This window comes from Lissotriton helveticus, chromosome 1_1 (genome assembly GCF_964261635.1).
Source record: "Lissotriton helveticus chromosome 1_1, aLisHel1.1, whole genome shotgun sequence".
Classification (NCBI taxonomy): Eukaryota; Metazoa; Chordata; class Amphibia; order Caudata; family Salamandridae; genus Lissotriton; species Lissotriton helveticus.
This window is the reverse complement of record NC_136057.1, coordinates 1360605846-1360630848: the sequence shown is the minus strand read 5'-3', so window position 1 is coordinate 1360630848 and position 25003 is coordinate 1360605846. Positions and strand designations below refer to the sequence as shown.

Below are 25003 nucleotides of genomic sequence, written 5' to 3'. Positions count from 1 at the left end.
TCATGTACTGCATTATTTATTTTATAGATATATATATATAGATATATTTATACCAAGATGCCAGAGACTACCAGAGGTCGAAACGCATTATCGTTTGCCCAATAAATAGAAACAACAACCACGAACTGGAGTGGTTCTTTTGCTAGCAGTTGGTAAGGATCTTGTGAAATATTAAGGAGCGGCGGCATCCGCCCTAAATGAGCCCCGACCCTCTTGGAAGGGTATCCGGAGGCGCCATTGCTTTCATTTGGATATATATTGTATATATATATATATATCATTGCATACATTTATATATTTAAATATTTATATTATGTATTAGACTGTTACCCACCATCCTCAAAGGGTACTTATATTACTAAAATGCTTAACTAACAGTAACAGCTTACTATTCTGATTCAAGCATGTGTGAATCCATGGAAGATCTACTACTGGAGAAGAAATGAGTTACTTACCTGTAACTGCAGCTCTCCAGTACTGGTATCTTTCTTAGATCCACATGCGACCCACCCTCCCTCCCCATAGAGGCTTGCTTTATAGCTCGGATTATATTATTCCCACCTGAGGAGCTCAGCCTTTCTTAGCGATATTCTAGACAGTGCTGTCACCAGATTGGTTATAGTTTGGTCCTTTTTTAAAAAGGACATAGATAGGTTATTAAACTGATTGTTCATTACCATTATAGTCTATGGTGGTGATACATACTGCTTTACTATGGTACCGTCAGACTCCCACTTCGATGACGGGGACTGTTTCAAGCATGTGAATCAATGAAAGATACCAATACTGGAGAACTGCAGTTACAGGTAAGTAACTAATTTTTTTCTTCATTCGTATTGCCCATCTCTTAACTCACACTAAACTGTCTTCCTAGAATAGGTGCCACGAATGCTCTGACTCTCCTCTAGGACAAATGAAATGTAGATTGTACTGCTTTGGAGGCAGCCTGACTGCCATGGTCACTGTAAGAGCAGACCACCTGGACTGCCCTACTCCAGGACATGGCTCCTGCAGAGAAGCTGTTTACCTAGGGCGGCCTGTTAAAATGCTGGTACCCAGCTACAAAGTGTCCTACAGAATGCAAATCTGATTCCCAATACTGAGAGGGCTAGCGGGTTATAGTAAGAACTCTGGTGAACTACATGCATGTGGAGTGCCTGGGTGAGATACCCTTCAATAGCTGTGATTGAAGGGCTGGAAGCAGTGAAGACACCCCTCCTTCATTCTGCAAGAAGGAGTTGGAAATACTGAAGAATACTGCCTTTTGCAAATACTGAGAATCTGTACAACTCTGAAATCTGCAACTTAATTACTAGGCAAGATAAAGGAGCCTTTAGCTCTTTTTAACTTTTAGGAGAAGGAAGTGTACACCGGCCAAGATGTTAACTGACCCTGCCCAGCACTTCCTGCCTGTTTAAAGACAAGGAGCTTGCTAGTGACTCTTTTTGTTCTTAGCTGTGAGAAACACCACCTGTAGCCACTCAATAACGTTCTTTTGAAAACTATTTTTGAAAGTAGGAGTTCTCTTAGGAAAGTCATAAATCCTGATTTGTGACCTGTTAGCCTTGTTTTGAATAATCTGATTTCTTTGTCTTAATGAAATCAATTTGTAATGAATGTTTTAGATTCTTAACATTATTATGTTGTTTAAAGCTGCTAAAACTTTACAAACATTGCTTCTTTCCCTTGAACTGTAGTTAAACGGAGTAATCCAGGATTCCTCACTGAAACCTGCTTTTACTTCTAGGTGCTGTGCTGGTTAACTTTAGGACACTAATATCTTGCTGTCTTTCCTAGTTAATAATCCAGATCCTTACTCCTACTCTGTCTTTTCTCTGCATAGTCATTTAACCAGGTCACTCTGAGAATTGTACTTCTGCACAACTTTTTGGGGGAGCAAGTTGGGGTAATTCCCATTTCACGGGTTAGCGCTGGGAAGAAGGAGTTTAGTAAGGTTAATTTAACTTCAACAAGTCTTTGCTCAAAGTCACAGGGGCATTATGAATCTGCCTACATATAAGAAAGGAATTGAAGATGGCACTGCCAGCTGAAAGATGTTAGTGGAAAAAGAGAAGGTAGAGTTAATCATCTGTCCACGAGCCAGTGATCAAAGTGCAAAGTTAAACAGAAGGAAACATTTAGGGGTGAGAGAACAGTTTGTGAAATGAGGGAACTAAAAAAAGAAGCAAAACATAAACAGTTACCTCATGTTAAAGTTGTAAAGCAAATTTCAAGATTTGGAATGAAACCTAAATAATGTGTTGGAGACTTGCCAGAGCTAGCTGTAATCTGCATAGTAACATATCCCAAATTTAACAATCCAGAAATAGGCATGTTCTTAATTTTATAATTGAGATTAGCATCTCTACGAATACAAAACATGATTTTGCAATTTGATTCTGAGAAATTATAGGGAAATGATCTTAACAAGGTTCTGTTTTTTTTTTTTTACATTTTCCATTATCCTTGGTCGTTAATGGACCCTAAGCAACTTGTCATTTAAAGTTATATTTTCCACAGCGTTTTGTTTCACTTTAAGATTTTTAAAGCATTTCCTATTTTTTCATTCCATTTTTAAAGGCAGTTCTGTTTGGCCCTATAATTTCCCTATCTCTTTCCTAAAAATGTATTATTTGTCTGACGTTTTTTAATCCACATATGCTGGAACAACTTTAGTTCTTCTTGAAAATTTTCTAGAGATATTCTTTCTATTTAAATTTCCTTAAGAATGTCATTAAGTCTCTGAAAAATATTTTTTTTTTTACTTTGTCAATATGCTCATGTTTCTCTTCAGTTTTCCTAATAATATTTTATTCCCATTAGTTGTCTGACATTTATTCTCCTTTTGGTTTTTAACAGTTGTTTTGTTTGAAGTCACATTTTCTTAAACATCTTTTCAATAATTTTTTTTAATTGCTCGAGAATATGCTTCACCTTTATTTTGTGAAAATCTTTATCCTGTGCAAGATTTCTGAATAATAGTGTTTTACTCCGCTCTATAAAGATATTTCTGTGTGGCTTTAGCATTCCAACTAATTCTTCCATTATATCAGTTGTTTAAAAGTGTTTTCTCCTTTCTGTTTACCAAAGCAGGTTACTTTGTTTATAACTTTTGAATTATTTCTTTTAAATAGCTAATCGTTTGCATCAAATTATTTGAACAGCTTTATTTTTCTTTAAGTCTTCCAATAAACGACTTATTTTATTTATGAATTGTCAAATATCTTTGACTTTTGATTTTTGAGTAATATGCTATCTTCCTTAGTTTTTTTTAAATGATTTGTCTTTTGGTGTTCAAAAACATATCCTATTTGCCTTCCAGTTTTCAAAGTATTTTTTACTTCCCACTGATAGGTGTTTTCTTTTTGGTTTTCAAAAGAGTTTTTGATGGTCTTTGTGTTTTAATGATTCAGTTGACCTATTGGTGTACTAGAACTTCTGAAATTCCCTTTTACATTTTTGTAGGAAGATTCTGTTTCTGTTACAGTTTTATTGTTGAATCATTATTATCCATCCACATATATCTCACTAAGAACCACCTTGAGATGAACTTGACTTTTATAGGTTTTAGCAAAACTTTCTATATTTCAACATTTCTCTGTTATCTTATGGCTGACACTCTATCTGCTACCATTTTCTTCATGCTACCAGGGTTGTTCTGTCTTCTGAAAAATTAGATTCACAGTGACAGACACTACAAAATGTTGAAGTTTGTCATGCGTTTGGTGCAAAACCATAACATCCTCTGTCACCGGAACTCGGTTTGCTAATTTGGATGTATGTATGCCCATGTTCAATGTAAGGTACTTATTGGTACTTGCATCTGTCCGGAAGCCTAAGCAAAGGAAGCTCCCATATAAGCTCCTACAATTAATGCTAGTGCTAGCTAGGCCCGGGATAGCTATAACTTGGATGGGGCAGAGGGGTCCGGAAGTGCCAATATGGCTCAAAGATGTCAGAGAGTGGTCTCTAGCTGAAGAAGCCCAAATGAAACTCACCCGTAGGGACGAGAGGCTACAAGCGGACCTACTGATTTGGCGCGAAATGTGTACTTCTGGGTTGACGGAGGGGGAACCCTCCAACCAAGATGCAACTGACAGCGGGGAGAGTGGGGCAGATGTAGACGACGGCCCTAACCATGATGAGGAGCGGGAGGTTCGATCCCAGTAATTCATACCCTGAAAGTCAGTGGCATGTCCCATGCTTCTTCTCCATTGTAATATGCTTACAAATGGATATGTTTCCCCATTGTGCCTTTCTTCCCCCGATGTTACCACCTGTACCATGTATCACTAATAATACCAAATGGTACGCCTCTATATGCTGTATTGATGTCAATTTGTTTTTGTATTTGCAAAATGAAAAATAAAGTTGTTTTTAAAGTTACTTATTGGTAAAATTCGAGACATACATACATCTAATCTTGTCTACATGCAGAGGAAAGGATATTGGTGCTGTCAATGCCATTCGCTTCATCTCTCTAGAGGGCAAGAAGGGCTTAAAAACATGCTTAGCCCAATCACAATAAAGGGCAGTTACCACTCTGTAGAACTCCACTCACAATTATTGTAGAATGGAACTAAACCAAAATTGGGTCATCAATAGAATTAGGAGCTGATTCCGATTTCGCCGGGTTTTCTGCTGTATTGCCATGGTGGATTGTCTCCCGCTGCCTTATTATTATGTCACCGCTGGCCCAGCGGCGGTGTTTCTAACGGCGGGGAATATTTTTTCTTATGTGTCAATGCAGGTGTGTATATGCATGACACATGTGAAAAAATACCTACTACCAGTACTTTCCCATTGCTGGAGTCTGGCCCATATGTGCCCATGTCCAGTTAATGAGTAAATAGTACAATATGGACTTACCTTGATTTCGTGCCAACAATGTCATTTTGTTCGGGGTCAAGATGCTGCTGTGAAGGGGGTACCTGGAAGAAGGTATCCTCGTAGGAGACTGCAGGAAGAAAAGGAAATGGGTGATTATGCACCCCAAATCCTTTGATTCTGCTGACTAAAGCAGGAGGTCTTCCCGCCATAGTCGACTAATCGAAAAGCCAGTTCATAATTCGGACTGCAGTGAGTTTCTCTGTACTGCCCTCAGATAATTGCCTTTCCCCCTACCGCCGTTGAGGCGGTCTGCGAATGGCTGTCGTCGGCGGTGCTCCAGCAGTCTTTCGATCGGCAAACCACCAACATCGTAATACGGCAGGCAGACCGTCAACTGTGTGGCGGGGTTTCCATGCGACAATGGACCCAAGACCACTGAACTTGTATTCAGGCCCTTACTCTGTTTCAGAATCCTTTACAGTTATCTTTGATTTCCATCAGGTGTAGCCCGTCTTGAGCTGTGTGCATACATATCACTCTACTTAAAGGAGAAAACTGCAGCAGAGAACAGGAGTAATAAATTAGGTGGTATGATGTTTCAGAACACTCAGACATACTCAATATGCTTTACGTAAACTTTGAGTGCTACCTCTTTGTTAGGAAGGAAGTAGTACTCTTACTCCAAAATCATTTAATGATTATAATCTGGCCTCAGCAGAAACTGATGTCCTGGCTTGTGTCTGGTCGTAGGATTCCCTTATATTACCTTCTACAACTGCAGGCTGGGGATGGGTTGGTGTAAGGGGATAGTTTCCATTTAGAGTAGTTACCATGTTGGTTTAAGGCTTCTTGGTGAAGCAGGGAGAGATGCAAAAAGATCAGGTCACAAATAGTTTTTAGTGGTTATTTATTTACTCTAATCACTCAGAATGTACTTCTTTGTCATTCAGTACACCTTGACCAGTTAAAAAATTGAAAATTAAAATTCTGCTTCAGTATGAAAAATATATCTAGGGCAGAGATGAAACACTGAAAATGCACTAACCATCACATGTTTAAAAAAATAACATGCAGATCAGATGCCAAAATGTAAATATAAAAACAAAGTAAATATTGGCTGCCCTCAATGAACAAAGGACATTATCTTTTTGTCATCTTCAAGTTTCCCACTTCGTACATTCACCTACTACTCAATGCATCACTAGAAACAAAAAATACCAGAGGAGTAAAAGAAGACAATTCTGTGGCAGACAGTGTACCGTAGATAATGTGAGTTAGATTCTGTGTTAAATGAGCTTCTACCCACACTGCAGAGCATTATGACTAATCCTGATTTTCTTCAAGGTGCACAGCAGTAATAGTGTGCCAATGCAGGCTTAACCGACATTACTGTGTTTATTTTAGTGTGCAATTTGGCTACAGCAAACATTTCTACACAAGGACGAATTATGGCATTTTAAACCTTTTAATTGCCCTTTCAGTCTTTATCTTTGATATTGTTCTGTCTTTTGCCCTTTATCTTTGTTCCACATTATTCAGTTAATTTTCTTTTTCTTTCAGGTTTGTATATGTCATGCCTTTATCTTTTTCATATAATCTATGAATGTCATTCATCTCCTGTACCTTATTTTTATATACTGTATGTCATCTGCCTATCGTCCACTTTCTCATAAATGCTATGGGATTTTTAAATTTAGGTATTGAGATTATTTATCTTGATTCCATTCCTTATTCTACAATGTGGTTCCCTTTTGTGTTTTCATCATGTCATACCAGTTTTAAATGTTCACAATCCTCCACCCTTTTCTCTTTTTATAGTGTATTTTATTAGTATTTTCTTTCTTTACATTCTCATATCTTGTTATTTGTATAGAGTTGTCTATTGATTTTCTCTAACGTGATTTTATATCTAATTTCCTATGTACTTTTCACTATTTCATGTCATCTATGAATGGTCTCCATCCACAGTACCCTTCTCCTTGTGTATTGCATGTTATTAGCCTGTCCTTCACTTTCTTTTATATTTAGTTCCATGAAGTTGTCTATTATGATTCTTAACCGAAATTCTCTTCCTCCATGTATGCTTGATTTGCTTTGATTTCTGCACTTCATATCACTTCAGAGACATTGTTCTCATTTAGGGGTTTGTGCAAACTCAGGAGCAATACATGCAATATATTAATAATGTTACTACAGCCAGGAAGTACAATACTACTGTGATCTAGCATTTTTCACACATAAATGTAGAATAACTAGTGGTAGTCGCATTACACCAGTTTTCTAAAGTTATGTGGGATGTGTAAACCTGCATGGTATTTCTGTGCAAATTGCACTATCAATGCATTTCATTAATGTGAAAATGCTGCATTCATTAAATAATCAGAATAAAATGAATGCATAATAGTCCAATTACCAAGCATTTAGTGACTTTTCCAGGACACAAAATCAGAGACATTGCCAATTATTATTTCCACTATCACCCCTTCTTCCTTCCCTTGTTCCTCTCGTTTGTGTTCTCTTATCATCTGAGAATATTTTATTTTCCCTGGCCCTTCTTTTCATGTATCATGGGAAACAGCCATCACATTGCATGCGTAACAATACCATCATCGATATTTTCTTGTTGAATACTCATTTACCTCCTTAAATTTCTCACAGTGCATAACTTTATTTGTCTTTTATCATGTGCTATCATGTGCTTAATGCTGTTATTTTCCTTCTGTGCTTTTCTCCTTTCGTGTTGTTATATATGTATGTTCTTTCCTTCATTTTCTTCACCACATACATTCTAATATTGTCTTTTCATTTCTCTAAGCCATGTTTTTTCGACTTATGCTCTTTCATTGTTTCTTGTGTCACATTATCTTTCTTACCTTATCTGTTACCTTCGTCTGCTGTGCCCTTATTTACAATACGCCTATCTCAATAACTTTCAAATGTATTTTTCACAATTTCCAATCCTATTTTTACTTAGCTCTTTCCACCTTATATAATATATTATGTTATTTTGCCTTCACTTTCTCAAGAGAATTTCAGAATGGTCTCTAGATACATCATCCTGCATCCCTTTTACATATACTTGTTCTTTTTATTCATTATGTCACTTTCATTTTCTCATGTTATCTTTCAATTTCTCATGTTATCTTTTAACGATTCCGCCTTTTCCAGTTTCTTCTTTAATAGTGGTTATCATGAAAATGTGGCATGGACTGCCTTTACTCGACCTACATTGGACATCCCTGTATTAACTTTCGTGTTGTTATATATTTATGTATGTGTTCTTGTGGGTGCACTTTCTCGATAGATATTGCATCTGTGTGCTCCTTCCTTGAGTTTTCATACTTTACATTTGCACCTGTTACTTTTACCTGATCTCTCCTTGCATTTCAAGTCATTCTGTTTCTGCAAGTTTCTCCATTCTCCACTTAAGTTATCCTCATTTGCAGTTTTCTTCCAAACTATACTGTTACACCTGCCTACATTTTTAGTTGTCTCCCCAAATCTTTTTTATTTCCTCTGTTACGTCTTTTGTATCCCATTTGCTTCCCATCTGTGTCTTGTGAATTAGGAAATACGTATTAATTTTAGTCAATATCACTGTTACTAAATTGTCCCTTCTTTTCTATGCCATGTTCACCTAGCTCTACCTGTCTCAGTAGTAGCCCTCTCTTCTTCATCCCTGCCCTACCTCCCTTCCTCCATCTCTCTTTCTATATTGTATGCATCATGTTTTCTCAATACCTTACCCACAACATTCTTTTCTTGCTGTTATTACTTTTTTTCTCACTTTTCTTATTACTGTTTCTGTTTATAATATTCACTTTCTATTTGCTTCTACCTTATTTTTTACCTCTCAACCTCTTTTTCTTATACACATCTAATTTCTTTCTGTGTCTTTCCTACGCTCTCTAGACTATCATTTATTTCTCAGTTTCTTTCGCTCATCTACCTGCTTATTCCTAACTATCCATTTCTTCCCTTTTTATTATGCATTACAGGCTAGTATTCATGAATTTAAGACCTAACAATGTATGTTTCCTGAACTCAGATTATATCAAAAGAAAACTGCAGCTAAATAAGTGTGAGTGGGCAAGATAGTTCTAAAGCCATGCTACAGAGATTTAGGCGCAATCTGTTGGCATTGGAATCACAGTTTCACTACTCATTCTTCTAAGTTCCATTAAGGTAGAACTACTGACTAAACTAATAGTAACATCTCCTATTAAATCGCCAGTAGGCAGCCACTGGAAGCAAGTATGTAAAATAAATGTTTAATATCAAGGTTTGTGAGTGATTTTCACTTAGAGGCACAACATTATGGTACGCAGGAAAAATAGCCTCAAGACAGTTACTAGACATGAGCAATTTGACATTTTCTAGGCCCATGAACACCAGACTTTAGCATGCAAACTACCTTTATGGATGTCACTTCCTTTTTTTACCTGTCGATTTGTATCTTTCTTCCTCACCCACCACCCTCTTTTCACCCTCTTTACAGTCGTTGGAGACAGCCCTCAAGTACTGCAACTACATGTTTACTGCGGTCTTCGTGCTGGAGGCAGTAATGAAACTGGTGGCATTTGGCCTTCGGCGTTACTTCAAAGACAGGTGGGTATTATTGAGGGTTTTGGAAGGAGTAGCTTACTTCAACGTAACTGACTATATAGAGCATTTATAGAGCAGGATGTGAAGGTGGATGAAACCCTCCCTTGGCTTTAACAGTCTCTCTGGAGTATCAGCATGACTCTGCAATGCTTTTCAACTCAACCTCTTATCAATATCCTTCTTATCTTTAACTTCTTCTCCTATCCCACTACTACATCCTGAGTGCAAAGATGAAATCTAGTTCAGTTCTGGAGAAAAGTTGCTTACCTGTTACACCAGTTCCATGTCAAGGGCATATACATTATATTCATAAACATTATAATATATTTGTGCACATCTGGAGATCATGGAACAACTCTGCAACTGAGAGAAATAAAACCTCATGCAGTAAACAAGCAATGCCTGTCTATAGGCAACAGTTTTTTATTTTACTTTTTAAAGAAAATGACACAGAACTATCAAAATAAAATATATGAAGCTGCCTGGCTACTTCAAGTAGTTCCTTTTGTACTATTTAAATGAGAGCAAAATCTGTTTCCATAGGTATTCAGTCAGAAATGAGAAAAATTCACACTGTTGCTTTATGGCAGCCAAAATCGACGACAATCCTAGCATGAAGTACAGCGACATCTGGTACCTCACCTTTAGTTTGATGACCTGGTGAAAAAAGAAAACATGCCCCCCAAACTCATGGCCCATTCTGACATGAAGGAGGATATGTTGCTTATTAGTTACAAGCGAGTAACATTTTCTTTTCTGCCCAGATATTTTCCATAATATTTACAAACATTAGAATAGAATAGCAAATTGATTCACTCCTAGTTGGTGCTCAAGAGCCACAAAGTTGGGTGGTAGAGCGATTGCATGACAATGGATCGCAACCTACATTTGCAGAGACAAAATATCTTCTACTTATCTCATCTTAACCAGAAAGAAAAAGTAAAAATAGTGGTACTCTCATATGAACTAAAACATTCTGAGCTCCAGCAGGTCTTACCTGTTAGAAACATGATCCAGGAGACTTGATATTTTATATTTAACAAGCAAGATATTTTTAATGTATCCATTGACCTTCCCATCTTTGAAGAATACATGGAAAATGAAACAGAAAAAAGGTTTGTCAACCACTATGCCTGTATGAAGAATTTTATGAAAATAATACATTTTAATATACAGCAGATGACCTTATAATTAGAAGAACCACTGGTGTGCATAAATGACAGAATGAGAACCTTATAGGTCATTATAAACGTATGCCACAAAAATAAAATCAATTTGCCTAAAACATTTGTCCAGGAAATAAGGGGAGTCTGAAACCACCCAATAAAAGATAAACTTGATAGATTACTTCTAAAAAAATATATGCCTGACAATTTCATTAAGCGATTGGGAAACTCTACAGGTTTTGGCAACTGACCTTACAAATTAGATTGCAAAATAAATTCCACTGGAAGCACGAAACTTTTTTTTCTGATTGACTTACCTTTATCATTATATTTTTGTTAGTTCATCTAAAAAAATTACCCTTTGCCTTTCTTAAAGCAAATGGAATTTGTAAAATTTTCTTTAGAATTCAGATAACTGCATTTTGCTAGATACAGTGTTACAGAAGTCTGATTTAGAGGTACTTAAGTGGCTATAGTAAAAGCAACCCTAGATTTAACAAGAGAAGGCTGCACTGTGGACACATAAAAAAAAATTGGGGGAGATAGATAAACCTCCTTCTTTCATGATAACTTTGAAGAAGTGCATGAATACCATCATGGGTAACAAGAAGCGCTCTACAAATCTACTGTTGATTGATTGATTGAAGGGAGAAAAACAAAATAACCTGTGAGATGAGGTCTTGGATTTGTATGAAAACATTGAAAGTAATCTGTGCAAATCAATTTTATTTTACTGTGTAAGCTGAGGAAAGAGCAACACTGTATTTGCCAGCTCTTGTAAAGCTGATGAACGGTTTGAGGAAGACCTATGACTCAAAAACTGAAAAGAGAGGAAACTCTATCCAGCAGAGGATTTAGGAATTGAGTCATTATCATGTTCCACAGCCACATGATGTACAACATAGCAGTTACTTAAAGGCAAACCTCGAAGCATATTGCACTAAAAACAGAGCACTCATCTAAAGTACAGCCATGTCATGTTGTTGATGCGGTTTTTCCTTTCTATTATGTTGATCTTCAGTAAAGAACAAATAGTAGGCACAATGATACTTGTTAAATATCCATCATTTCAAGAAAGTAATCAACTAAGTTCTTCTAAATAACATCTTACTTTACTGATGTAGAAAATAACACATTTGCTCAAACAACACAATCTTCCAGAAAGAAAAAAAATATTGAAGAAAGCTGTGAAAGAAATATTAAGATTTGCTGAAGGGATATGAACCACAAATCACTGATAGTATAGACAACAGCTTTCACTGTCCTCTTCCTGGTATTCATCCATTAGCCATAACCAAAACAAACAAAGAATGGAGGCCTTCATCCAAAAGTACTACTGGGCGGCACAGCTGTCCACTATCAATGGCTGGGTCTTTGGGCCCCCCAATGAACCGGCCTACCAAATGGACAGGCTACTGTTGCAACTTGGGGATCATCTAATGGCACTCTATTGACCTCCCAGTTGTTTAAAATATAAGGACCGACAGCAATAATGTTTATCTGGCACACAGTCAATCGCACCCTTGGCTGTAGGAGGAAAATATCACTCGTCCCACTGGTACACAGCTGCGTTGGAAACACTGGGATGCCTCCTGGGCTTTGATAAGTAGGACCTAATTGGTATCTCGAGGGTGGAGGACTTATGGCAACAAGGCAACGTTGTTCCCTTTCCAGACTTACCGCAAGACTACCAATTAGCAACTATCGAGATATATCTCTACCTGCAGGTCAGAAATGCACTGAGGGTGGTGCTGCCGAGGGGCATGGTACTACCAGAGTCCTCACCACTAGAACACAGGCCCCTTGATGGATATATATGCCAAACAAGGACATGCCACTGACATATAAGAAAATACTCCATAACACCTCTGAGGTCCTGGCACAGCTGCGTGAGCACTGGGCACACAATCTGGGGGTCTTCAGGACGAGGACTGGGTGGAGGCCATCACTTCGCCTAGAGTAGAGGCCATACATTCAGGTTTCCACATAGTACAATTAAAAATCCTTCACCGCTCGTATTATTTCCCAACTACGTTGTACAAGATGGGTAGGCCAACGAGTGTTAATTGCAGACGGGGTTGTGGCCAAATAAATACCTTTAACCACATGATTTGGGAATGTCCAAACATACAGGGCTTTTAGGTAGCAGTAATAGACTCTCTGAACGAAGTAATTGGATCCTCCCTCACCCCGACATCGTAATGGTGTCTCTTGAACATTTGGGAGGAAACAGACTGCACCGTATGGAATATATATGTTAATGCTGGTGTTGGCCATAGCAAAAAAGAACATTACCAGGATGTGGGGAGTGGAACAGGTGCCCCAGTTGGAAGATTGGAAACACAACATGGACTAGTGCATTCTGGATGACAGGGTTATCCATGAGGGCTGGGGCTGCCCTCGATAATGGATCAAAATATGGGGACTATGGAATTACAAAGGTAATATTTGTAGTGCCACAGTCACTGCTGTTGTTTGCAAACAGAGGGCCATGGCGGCTATCCAACAATGCAGAAATTCGAACGGGGGGAGGGGGTAGGGTTCAGAGTGGAAGAATGGTTCTAAAGTGTGATGCGTTGGTAATTGGTTTTTATGTGCTCGATTTTGTACTGTTCTTCTTACTGAACATGGGGGGGAAATGGAAAAAAAGAATGGGGGCCGTTCCTCCTGAAAAAATGCCTTGATAAAGAAGACAAAGGGGCTTATTCACAAGCCCATTGCACTGCCAGTGCGTCACTTTTTTTGACGCACGGGCGGCGCAATAGGCTTGCTCTTGTTTACAAGGCCATGTAAAGTCACTCTGCGTGACTTTTCATGGGCTTGTAAATATGGGCCACTTTCACGCATTACTCTGTGTGAAAGGGGCGTTCCATGAGTGTTGCTGTTGGTGCTATCACGCAATCCATGGAACTTGACGTTTTCCCAGATTTACACCATTTTGTAAAACTGAGAATGTGTCAAAATCCTACGCCTCCCCAGGGGAGGCATAGGAATGGCGCATTTTCCTCTTTCTGCAGCAAGCATAGAAAGAGAAAAATGCCATTGTTTTTGTGCTAGAAGGTGTCCCATCCTGCATAAAAACAATCATCCCCGCAGCACAGGCATCCTCGCAAAATGACGCAAGCGTGCCTGTGCTGGCGCATGGTAGGCAATTGTGCACCAGCGCAGGGCAAAGCGCAGGGATGCGTCGTATTGTTGTTAATAGGACGCATTGCTGTACTTTGAGAATGACTCAGCACGGCGCAGCTAAATGGCTTGTGCGCTGCGTCATTTTCTTTTAGATGAGGCCCAAAACAATAAAACAAAAAATGCTGAACATAATGATTTTGTAAAACGAAAATAAAGCGATAAAAAGCAGGTGCCAGTGTTCTGAGCTGTTTTACCTCTGAATGAAAAAATAATTGTGGGAGCAACTGTCACTGTGTTGCATGCTGGGATTGTGGTGCCCGTGGCTGCCTTAAAGCGCAGTTTTACTGTAAATTTGATTTTATGCCTCTGGGAACAGTTTTCTTTCATTGGTTTCTCATTTAAAAAGGAGAAAATTAATAATGTTGAAGCAGCTTCATGTATAATATTTTGACATTTTCAATGTCATTTTCTTAGAAGAGAAACAGATAATGCTTCGTATACATAGGCATTGCTTGTTTACTGCAGGCTATATTTATTTCTGTTGAATAGGATTCAAAGATCCTGCACATGCGTGGATATATTTTCAGGTTTTTTAATATTAATGAAGAACCCTTGATAGAGAAAATTTTCTTACATTAACTAGAAGGACCAAACCATGATGAGGACATGTAAAGCTAATGTAATGTTGCTAACTATATTCTTACATTCCCTTAGCTCAAGCCTCATATCCATATCACCTACCATTTTTTGCAATTTTCAACTCACTTCTGGCGTCCTTCTCTTTACGGTTGTATGTCATTACAACGCGGGCTTTTACCCCGCATGCCATTACAACACGGGGATTACAACGAAAGTTGTTACAACGACTTTCGCTGGAGGGCGCTGGATAGTGGAATAGTTTAATTTTCTATTCCAACTTCAGCCCACGTTGACAGTAGGGAAGGTGTTGGATAGAAAATTAAACTATTCCCTATCCAACAGCGCCCTCCAGCGAAAGTCGTTGTAACGACTTTCGTTGTAATCCCCGCGTTGTAATGGCAGTGCGGGGTAATCCCCGCGTTGTGATGGCTATTCTCCTCTCTTTACAAGTAATGCAGAGACCTGTTCTAGATCCAGTCTCTCCTTGACACCTTTAGTGTCTACTTTCTTCTTTCTTGCTCCCTCCATTATGCTCTCTCACTTGTCAGGGATCATGGACATCTTCACCTTTTTTCACCCTGCAGGTGGAACCAGCTGGACCTAGCCATTGTGCTCCTCTCTGTCATGGGCATCACACTGGAGGAAATTGAGATCAGTGCTGCTCTACCAATCAACCCCACTATCATCCGTATCATGCGTGTGCTAAGGATCGCGAGAGGTGAGGGTGCTGCACCTCGCATGCTATGTGCATCAAGGGGGCCAACATGCATAGAGACATTCTTTCTGCCACTATATCTTTTTCCAAGTTATAGTTCGTATTATTCTTTGGCCCTTTGCATGGGTGTAGTGATCACAAAGACCCTGAAGCTTTACGACAAGTGGTTTTGTTTTGTTTGGCTACTTCTTTCCCTTCATGTCTTTATATGCAGAGTCTGGTGCCACTAAGATTCCATGTCAAAAGGCAGACTCTAAGGCTCTAAGGGGTATATTACCAACAACTAGCGATAATTTTTGTCTCTAACTTGTTTAGAGACAAAAATTATCGCCGCACATCGGCGATTTTTATCGCAGATAAACCTTGCTATTAGCAAGGTTTATCGCAAATGCGATAAAAAACGGCCGCAATGCATGAATATCGCTGAAAAGTCAGCGATATTCATGCATTATCGAGCAAATGCTCTTAGCCATGTTATCCACCTCCCATTGGATAACATGGTGAAGAACTGCTCAGGGCAGGTGTTAGCTTTTGGAGATATTCGCGCTTAGCGCGAATATCTCCAAAAGTTGGTAATAGGAGATAGCGATGTTAGCGACTGTTTCCAGTCGCTAACATCTTGGCACGCCCACTTTGCATGTCATTAGTGATAAATATCACTGACATGCAAAGCGGGGCCCAAGATGGTCGCTATCTCCTATTAGCTGTCACTAACTGGTGTTAGCGACAGCTTGGTAATAGGGAGATAATTTTATCTCCGCTTTCTTGGCTTTTAAAGCCAAAAAAGCGGAGATAAACCCCTTGATAATATACCCCTGAGTTTCTTCCTGGAGCTTAGCGATGCTATAATTTTGTCTTTCCCAGGTGTCAGACTCGCTACTGAGTGTCACTACTGCACCAGTGTGTCAGTGTGCGTCTGTGTGCCTACCCTCTAGAACCTCAGCCAGATTCCCTACCATACATTTCCACTGGGTGATACTGCACACTGGTGTCCATCCCCTTTGGTATCATGGCTAATGCAATTTTCAGTCTGGTCACTGGGAGACATTGCTACACACGCTTTGTCATCTCCCTCCCTCCAGCGGCTGTTGACATGCCTCTGAACCCCACCAACTCCAACAGTCAGTCCTCTATAGTTGCTCTAGACCACAGCTCACTGCACTTACCAATGACCCCCGCAGATGTCAACATTAACAGCACTTGCAGAATCTCATAATATGTAACACGTTTTCTTTATTATTCCCTCAGTGCTGAAGCTCTTAAAGATGGCGACAGGGATGAGAGCCCTCTTGGACACTGTGGTACAGGCACTGCCACAGGTAAGAAGATGGGTCATTGAGCCCCCTGGGCGACTATGTAGAAGGTTTCACGTTTTATAAGTCAATTTGTGGCCCTAGGTCTTGCACTGCACCTGTGAGATCCTGAGTAATTCACATTCTGTAGCTGAACCCTTGGGTGCCCCCATCCCTTTACTGTTTTGGGTTCTGAATTTGGAAACTAGGTATCTGTTTCCAGAAAGTGAAGGAATAGCACAGCATGCTACTATTCATGACACTGCTCTTTTTTCTGTCAACCCTTGTCCTTTAGCCATTTCTCCTCTTGTTCTCTCACTCCTTCGCTCCTTCTTTATTTCACTCTCCTCCGATCTCTTTCGCGCCTTTCTCCTCTGTCTTAAATTCCTACTTAAAATAAAGGATTGCGAAAAAAAAATTACATTGACAAGTTACACATGTTTTTCCAAAAGAACTATCTCATATTACAAAAGCAAAAGCAACAGTGTGATGCGTGGTTTGTTTTTTATATTTGTCAACTGGTTTTGGTTTCTGTCATTTAAAAAGTAAGATATACTTAGGTGGCGCTTGCACACTACAAACACTAATTGTGGTCTGGATTCACAAAAAGAGCCCAGCCAATTTCAAATCATTTAATTTCAATTTATTTCAGAGACGAAATGCACATAAAAACCTTACATTAACCACCTCACCGCTAGGGCTTTCCCCCCCTGGTATGAGACCCTTTTTTGGAAATTAGTTGTAGCTTGCTTTTAAACCTTCTTAACTTTTTTCCACAGAAGCTATCCACAACAAATATGCTTCCTTTTTTTCAACAACATTTGGGTTCCCAGGGTTTGTAGATTCCCCTGGAGGGAACCAAGAACATGGCCAATGTTTAGCTACATTTTGTTTTTACAGGAAAAATGGAAAAAAGTGCTTTGCAAGAAAGTGTATATTTCTTTTTCTAAAAATGGCCTCAACAAAAGGTTTACTGCACTATCATCCGAGCTTCTAGGAACAAGCTGAGTTATATCAAAAAACATTTTTTACCATAGTTTTGGCATTTTTTGAAGAATTAGTCAATTTTTCCTAATTTTGTGGTTTCAGCCTGCTTGCAGTTTGTGGTGCAAACAAGTGTGAAACTTGGACTGGGTGAAACTGTAATTATGCTGAAGTAATCAGATTAATTTCAGTAGTTTTGTTAACTTTGCTTTACTCTTTTGGCACAAAATAACCCAAAATTACATCATTGCGCCTGTACGTGTACTTATAAGTAGGGGCCTGATACGACTTTGGCGGTGCGGCGCCAAGTCCGCCCTGCCGCCGCGCCGCCAAACCTATGGTCAGACTGCCCGCCAGATTAGAAGTTTCCTACTGTCAGGCATGCTGGTTTTTGGTGTTCCCATGGTGGTGCCGCAGGAAATGCGTGCTGTGCAGGAACTAGGGTGCATGCACACAGAGAGGCACATGTTGTGGCCCCCTGTGTGCATCCCCATGCAGAGGAGGCACAGAGGGCCCCGCAGGCCCCCTTTGTTTCCTCTCCGCCAGCGTTGTTCATGGAGGGGGAACCTCCATGACACCGCTGGCTGAGAGGAAACTCATTATATGCATGGCGGAACCGCAGCTCTCCCCCAAGCATATTAAGGCCCCCTGACCACCGCAAGCTGCAGCGGGGCAATGGAGGTCCGCCCCCCCCCCCCTAGTTGGAATCGGACAGTCCACAGACTGTCAGACTCGTAATCGGGCCCTAATTAGGCACAAAAACCTTTGCAGGAGCACAGGAATAACAAACTTAGGGGCCGATTACGATGGCGGGCGGACTTTGTCCATCGCATAAGCAAAAGGGACCACCCACCATAGGTGCGGCGGTCCCGCAATACAAATTACGATGTGCCCGCAACATTGCGCCGGGCGTCAGCAGCACCCGCCACAATGCAAAAATACATGTTTTGCATTTGTATTTACAATGGGACAGGCACCGTGCGGTGCCTGCCACCTTGTACATGCAAATGCGGTACCCCCCACGTGCACCCCCCCATCCACCCCGGGGGCCTGCTACAGGCCACCGAAGGCATTCTCTGCCAGTCTTTTTGCGGCAGGATCTCCACCACAAAAGAAAGGCATCCTAATGCACACAGCGGTGCCTGCAAGGCACCGCCATAATGCCCCCATTGTACCATGTGTGCAAGGCGGGCGGAAAAGGACCGCCTTGCGGGACCACGGCGGACTGTCTTTCCATCCGCCGTCGTACCTTGTCCATTCCCACCGACATCCTAATTTGGCGGTGAGAATATTGAGGTTGATGGGGGGCGGTCCGCCACCGCCGGGCCGGTGGTCCTCACCACCCACCTGGCGGTGGCGGACCGCCCGCCATCGTAATCGGCCCCTTAGTGAGCAGGAGCAGCTGCTGCTGTTCGTGTTCTATTGTATTTAGCACTGTTTTCTTAGCACAAAATACATCATTAGGTCCATTTTAGATTGGCAGGTGGCAGGCATTATACACTAAAAAAAATAGTGCTCAATCCTGGGTTACACTCCTTTTGTAACTCTGCATAATCTTGCATACTTTTGCTGTACTTTCACTTAATTAGACAACAGCAAATTCACCTCTTTGTCATACCATGAGTGATTCCAGAATCTGCGAGAATCCACAAATTTCCCACCACTCAGCATCCCCACATCTCTAGATTAAAACTGTACCCCTCTTGTGTCATTGGACCTAAGCCCCTCAACAGTAAAGGGCCAAATCGCAACATGGACAGATCTATTTTTTTCACTCAAAGCCTACCCTTTCTGATAGATACTTCTACCTGCAGAGTCCTCACCTTTTGGATAGACCCCATGCTTTAGTCTAGATGCAGAAACTTTTCAGCAGTAGCTCAGTGTGCTATCAGGTGACACCATTCCGCTCTGAACTGATGCCGTTCTGCTTAGGAAATGATGTGTGGAGCCCATATAGATGCCACTTGTGTGTTGATGTGAGACATTTATCTCAAAATGTTCTCAGTGTCCAAGGGATTCTCCCCCCCCCTCCCAAAACAACATGTTTTAAGCCTTGTGGGGGCTGTTGCAAATAAATGTCTGTTACAGATCTCCGCCAGGGTATGCCTGTGGTGTCTGGGATCAGATCACAGCTCCAAAGCCTGGAACTACTGTATGGCGATGAACCCAATGTCCTTCGAGTATCGGGACGTCAAACTTTACGTCGCCAAGCATGAAAAGACTCCTCACCAGGACCACACCAAGTCATGGTCCACATCGAAACTTCGATCCCCATCCCGTCCCTGGAGTTGCCGAAGCCACTCTAGAGGCTAGTCTACTTTGTGGTCAAAATCATCAGATTTGTTGAAACACAAGAAATCAAAGCATGATTCCGTTCCCTTGTGCCAATCACCTGAGGAGGTGAGGGGTGGCACCACACCTCTTGATCTTGCTCCCAAAGTTGACCAACTTCCGGAGCCCATCCCACATCTATTTCCCGCACAACCTGAGTTTTGGGGCCAGCAGCCATGCCACATCAGAGGAAGGAGTTCAGCGTAGACATGCTGCACGTCCTTGAATCGTTCCCGACACACTCTCACTTTTGGGCCCAAGATTCCAAGAGGCCCTCAATCTGGAATACCACCAGCGGGTTTGCTCTCACTGCCATTTGGACCCTCTGAGCCCGTCTTGCCTCTGGTTCCAGTTCTGACCCTGCTTCTGGCAACAAAGCCTGAGGAGGAAGTCCTTATTTTTTCTCCAACACCAAGTCAACTCCAGTCCAACCTCCAACAAAGTCAGGCACCACTTCCTCCACTTAATTTACCACATCCACAAGTCTCTACCAGAAAGAGCGTTACCAAAGGTAAGTAACTTGATCTATTAGCAGTGTGAGTGACTGTGGGATTTGGGCTCGAGCTCAGCTGGCAACCACTGTAACCTACCAAACCAGACATTTCTGAAAACTAGACACCTGGGTAAGTCCTAGGTGTTGTGACCTGCACAGATCTCATGACGTGTTCCCTACTATCCAGCATTCCCACATGTCTCCCTATACAAATGGTACCCCATGGATTTTGGACCTTAGCTCAACCAGCACCCAGGAAAACCTTACAAACCTGTGCATTTCTGGAAAACCAGGCAGGGTGCCAGGGTGGCGTGACTTCTGTGGATTTCACAAGGTTTTTATACAAGAGGTACTTGCCAAACTCAAAAGTTGGCTAAAATCACACATTCTCCTCACACTTCTGTGAAGGAAAGTTCTAGAATGTGTGAGGATCCACAAATCTCCTACCACCCTCTCTTAATAATAAAAGGCACGCCACTTGTGTGTATGGGCCTTGCGCCCGCAATCGGAAAGGGCCTAAAACGCAACATGGACAGATCAAATTCTTTCACTCAAAGCCAACTCTTTTTCTCAATTTGGGTAACTGTGAAATTTGATCCTTAGCTCAGCCTGCTGGGCTTACCTTCAGTAGGGAAACTCAATAAACCCAGACATTTCTGAAAAATTCGACACAAGGACGAGTCCGAGTGCTGTGACTTGTGTGGATCTCACCAGGTTTTCTTACCAAAAAGCCTATGAAAACCTCAATCTTCAGCTAAAACACACACTTTCCTCCTATTTATGTGAGGGAAAGAAATCTGGAGTAATCCACAAATTTCCTACCCCCTACCATTTCCCCACATCACCAGATAAAAATATTACCCCACTTTTGTGATTGGGCGCCCGCAACACAAGAGGCACCCAAACGCAATGTGGCATATCGCAATAGAGGTAGCTGCAGTAATTTGGTCCGGGCTCGGCTGACATGTAGGAAAACCTACTAAACCCTGGATTTACAGAAAACTTGATGCTCGGAGTAGGGATTGCTGGTGGAAATATCAAAAGCAACAATATTGTGTTACAAAAATATGGCGTCAATATTATTATTTACAAAATAAAAATGCTGAAAACAAAATATTGTTCACACTAATATAGTTAAAAACACATACAAAAATATTGTCTTTTAAAAAATATATATTTTAAAAAAGCAAATCTTAAATATTTTAATATATAACATGTCATGTAATTTAAATACATTCATATATTTAATACTATATATACATATATACTTACATAAATGCACACATACATATGTGTGTATATACTTATATATATGTATATATATATATATATATATATATATATATACACACATATATATAATGTAATACAATTATAAAAAATATGTATTTGTCATTATATTACCTTTCAGCAGAAAACTCTGGGTAGTTCCTAAATTTCAGTGGAGAGCACCTCTTATAGAGAACACCCTACAACACCAGGGACAATCTGAATCTGCTCACCTCAAATGTCTTTTTCGAGTTTTTAAACAGAGGATTAGCACACTGCCATCCACACAGAGCTGGAAAAAAAATATATATAATATATATATATTAGTACAGTCTTTTGTCAGGTATATGGATAGCTTGGATCCGTGTGTTAATTAAAAAAAACATTTTTAATGTCCTGTGGTCCTGGGAAGCGACAGATAAGCTCTATTGTAGTGGATAGTCAGAAATTGACAAGTACCCATACATTCCCCTATCTTGGACTGGTCTTTGCTGCAAATGGCTCCTGGACTGAGCATCTCGCTCACTCCAGGAGCAAGTTTTCAAAGGCCACCAATTCAATCCTTAGCCCTCCCCTCCCAAAGACCACAGGTGCCATTTTAGCTATTCAATTTTTTTTTTTAATTACAGTGCGTTCCTGTGGCCACATATGGGGCTGAGATTTGGTGCATTGCAAACAGTTCCTGTATTCAGCAGGAAGAAAATAGGTTTTGTAGGAAACTGCTGGGTATCCCAATCTCTACCCCACAATATGTTTGCCACAGAGAACTTAATCCTAATTTTATATCTGACTTTATACGTGCCCGACCTGCTCTTGTCGGGTTATCAGTATGGAAGAACCAGGCTGCCTCCATTACCAAAGAGATTATTAATGACTGTGTTATGTGTAAGAAAGGGATGGATATCCCTTGGTTGAGTGGAATGCACCAAAGTTTACGCAGTGTCAACAAGGAATGTATTTTTTCAAACCCAAGTATTGCTGAAACTGTGCCTAAAAAGGAATTAAGAGATGCCCTCTATTCTTTATATAACACAGAAAGGATTGAATTGAAATCCAAGAAATCTTCTGTTCTTAGCTATATGTCCATTGAACAGTATCAGTATCCTCTACCTATGTACCTCACCCTATCCATGAGTCATTGAGAAAGGAGCCTACTATTCCGCTTAAGAGCAGGAACTGTCAGATTTGCACTGTGTTTTCCTCTTGGTTACCACCCAAACCTTGATCACATACTATGCCCTTGTGATGGGGAGAGTGGTCAATCAATTTTACATTTTTAATTTTCCTGTAAGTATTATATAACATACACAAAGTGGCTTGTATATCCATTTTTTAAAAAGAGAAGGCTACTAGAGCACGTAAGACCATGTCTGATCCCTGAGATTTTATTTTTGTATAATTGTAGGATGACATAATGTTTATATAATAGTAATTTATTTACTCATTTATTACCAATGAAGTTATTTTTAACTTGTAATCTAATTCATCAAAATGTTATGGCTATATCATTGTACATTTTCTCATTGCCTTGTATTTCTAAATTCTCCGCTTGTTATTTAACTTGTTATGATGCTGTGCTTTTATGGGTACTAAGTTCCGCGATTAAAGTTTATTTATTTATTTAGGAAGTTTTCAGTAGCAAAACATTACAAAACTGACCAAATAAATAAACTATCAAAAAATGAAAAATTAAAAAAATACATTTACAAAAAATGCTATAAAATTAAACAAAAATAAATATATATCTGTGTGTATATATATAAAACCGATATATTTAAACAATATTTGGAAAATGATTGGAGCCTGGGAATAATAGATATACTATTCCCACTCCAGTCTGTGCAATGGTAGGGAACGTGTTGGACTTCTGAGGGGTAAGATTTACTATTCCCACTCCAGTCTGTGCAACAGGAGGGAAAGTGTTGGGCTTCAGAGGGTTAGAGATGTACTATCTCCACTTCAGTCTGTGCAACAGTAACAAAAGTGTTGGACTTCTGATGGGTAAGATTTACTATTCTCACACCAGTCTGTGCAACTGTAGGAAAGGCACTGGCCATTAGAGGAATTAAAGTTACTATTCCCACCTTCCCAGCCCAGTCTATGCAATAGTAGGGAAAATGCTTCACTTCAAACATATTACATATTTGAATAACCTTATTAATTTAGAACAAATATAAAACTCTTATATCAACTTAATTAATTAACCCAAACATATTATATATATATATATATATATATATATATATATATATATATATATATATATATATATATATATATATATATATATATATATATATATATATATATATATATATATATATATATATGTATATTCGTTCCAGGTAGCTCCTTCCGAGGTACTGGGAGACCCAAGAAGGTTGGCGCATACTCCGGCGGAGCAAGCCGGTAAATTTTCAATATTCCACAAAGTAAACAGTGTTCATGCGCTCTCAGGAAGAAAAGGCGAAGACCAACAATAGTGCTTCCAGGTTTATTCAACACAAGTGTGGAATAAACCTGGAAGCACTATTGTTGGTCTTCGCCTTTTCTTCCTGAGAGCGCATGAACACTGTTTACTTTGTGGAATATATATATATATATGTACATATAAAACAATCAAGCAATTTACATGATAACTAAAATAAATACGTATAACTCAATTTACGTAATTTATAACAAATTAATTGTCAATCAATAATTATTTATTACATAAATTATTATTTAATTGACATCCCATCCTATACCCTTACAAACCTAGCAACCTGCAACTAAAATATAAGTAAAATATATAATTATTACATAATGTACATACATAATTATTAATTACATAATGAATATATGAACATCAATTATTACTTAATTAACTTTCTATCCTATATCCCTACAAGCCCACACTTCAGATAGAACTAAAAAAGAAAGTTAATACTCAGTTTACATAATTAATAATCTATTAAATAATTAATACTACATTAAAAATTAATTGCTCATTATTTATTACTTAACACCCCACCCTACATCCCTACAACGCCATCAGCCCACACATAATTTACATAATTAATAATCAAATAAATAATGAATAATACATTATTAATTCATTGTTAATTAATTATTACTTAACTTCCCACCCTATATCCCTACAAACCCAGCAGCCCACATCTAAACTACAACTGAAAATATAATTATTACACAATTTATTAAATTAATAATTAATTAAATTATTATTAGTAAATAATCATGAATTGTTAAATATTACTTAATTAACTGCCCACCTTACACCCCTACAAACCTATCAGCACGCTACAACACAATTAATTGCTTTTAGCAATTAAATTACAAATTATAAATCACTTAAAAATACAAACTGTATTTAGAAATATTAATAACAATTATGCAAAGATTCATAACATGTAAAATTAATATTTGAACTAAAACACATTAGGATAATTAAATTATGTATGTTTTACAACTAGATTATTGAACATGATAACAACAATGATATTCTTAACGTTATTACTTACCTGAAAAAAATTGATATTCTTGACAGCGA

The 25003-nt window shown here is 39.3% G+C and overlaps 1 protein-coding gene across 1 annotated transcript in view; it reads left to right on the top strand.

Moving 5' to 3' along the window:
• The window catches only part of CACNA1I (calcium voltage-gated channel subunit alpha1 I), a 646661-nt gene that overhangs the window by 515477 nt on the left and 106181 nt on the right, over nucleotides 1–25003 (top strand). Inside the window, exons 24-26 of the mRNA XM_078650206.1 lie at nucleotides 9329–9438; nucleotides 14954–15087; nucleotides 16333–16403. Of these exons, the coding sequence (XP_078506332.1) occupies nucleotides 9329–9438; nucleotides 14954–15087; nucleotides 16333–16403 (315 nt within the window). The remainder of the gene's footprint in view (nucleotides 1–9328; nucleotides 9439–14953; nucleotides 15088–16332; nucleotides 16404–25003) is intronic.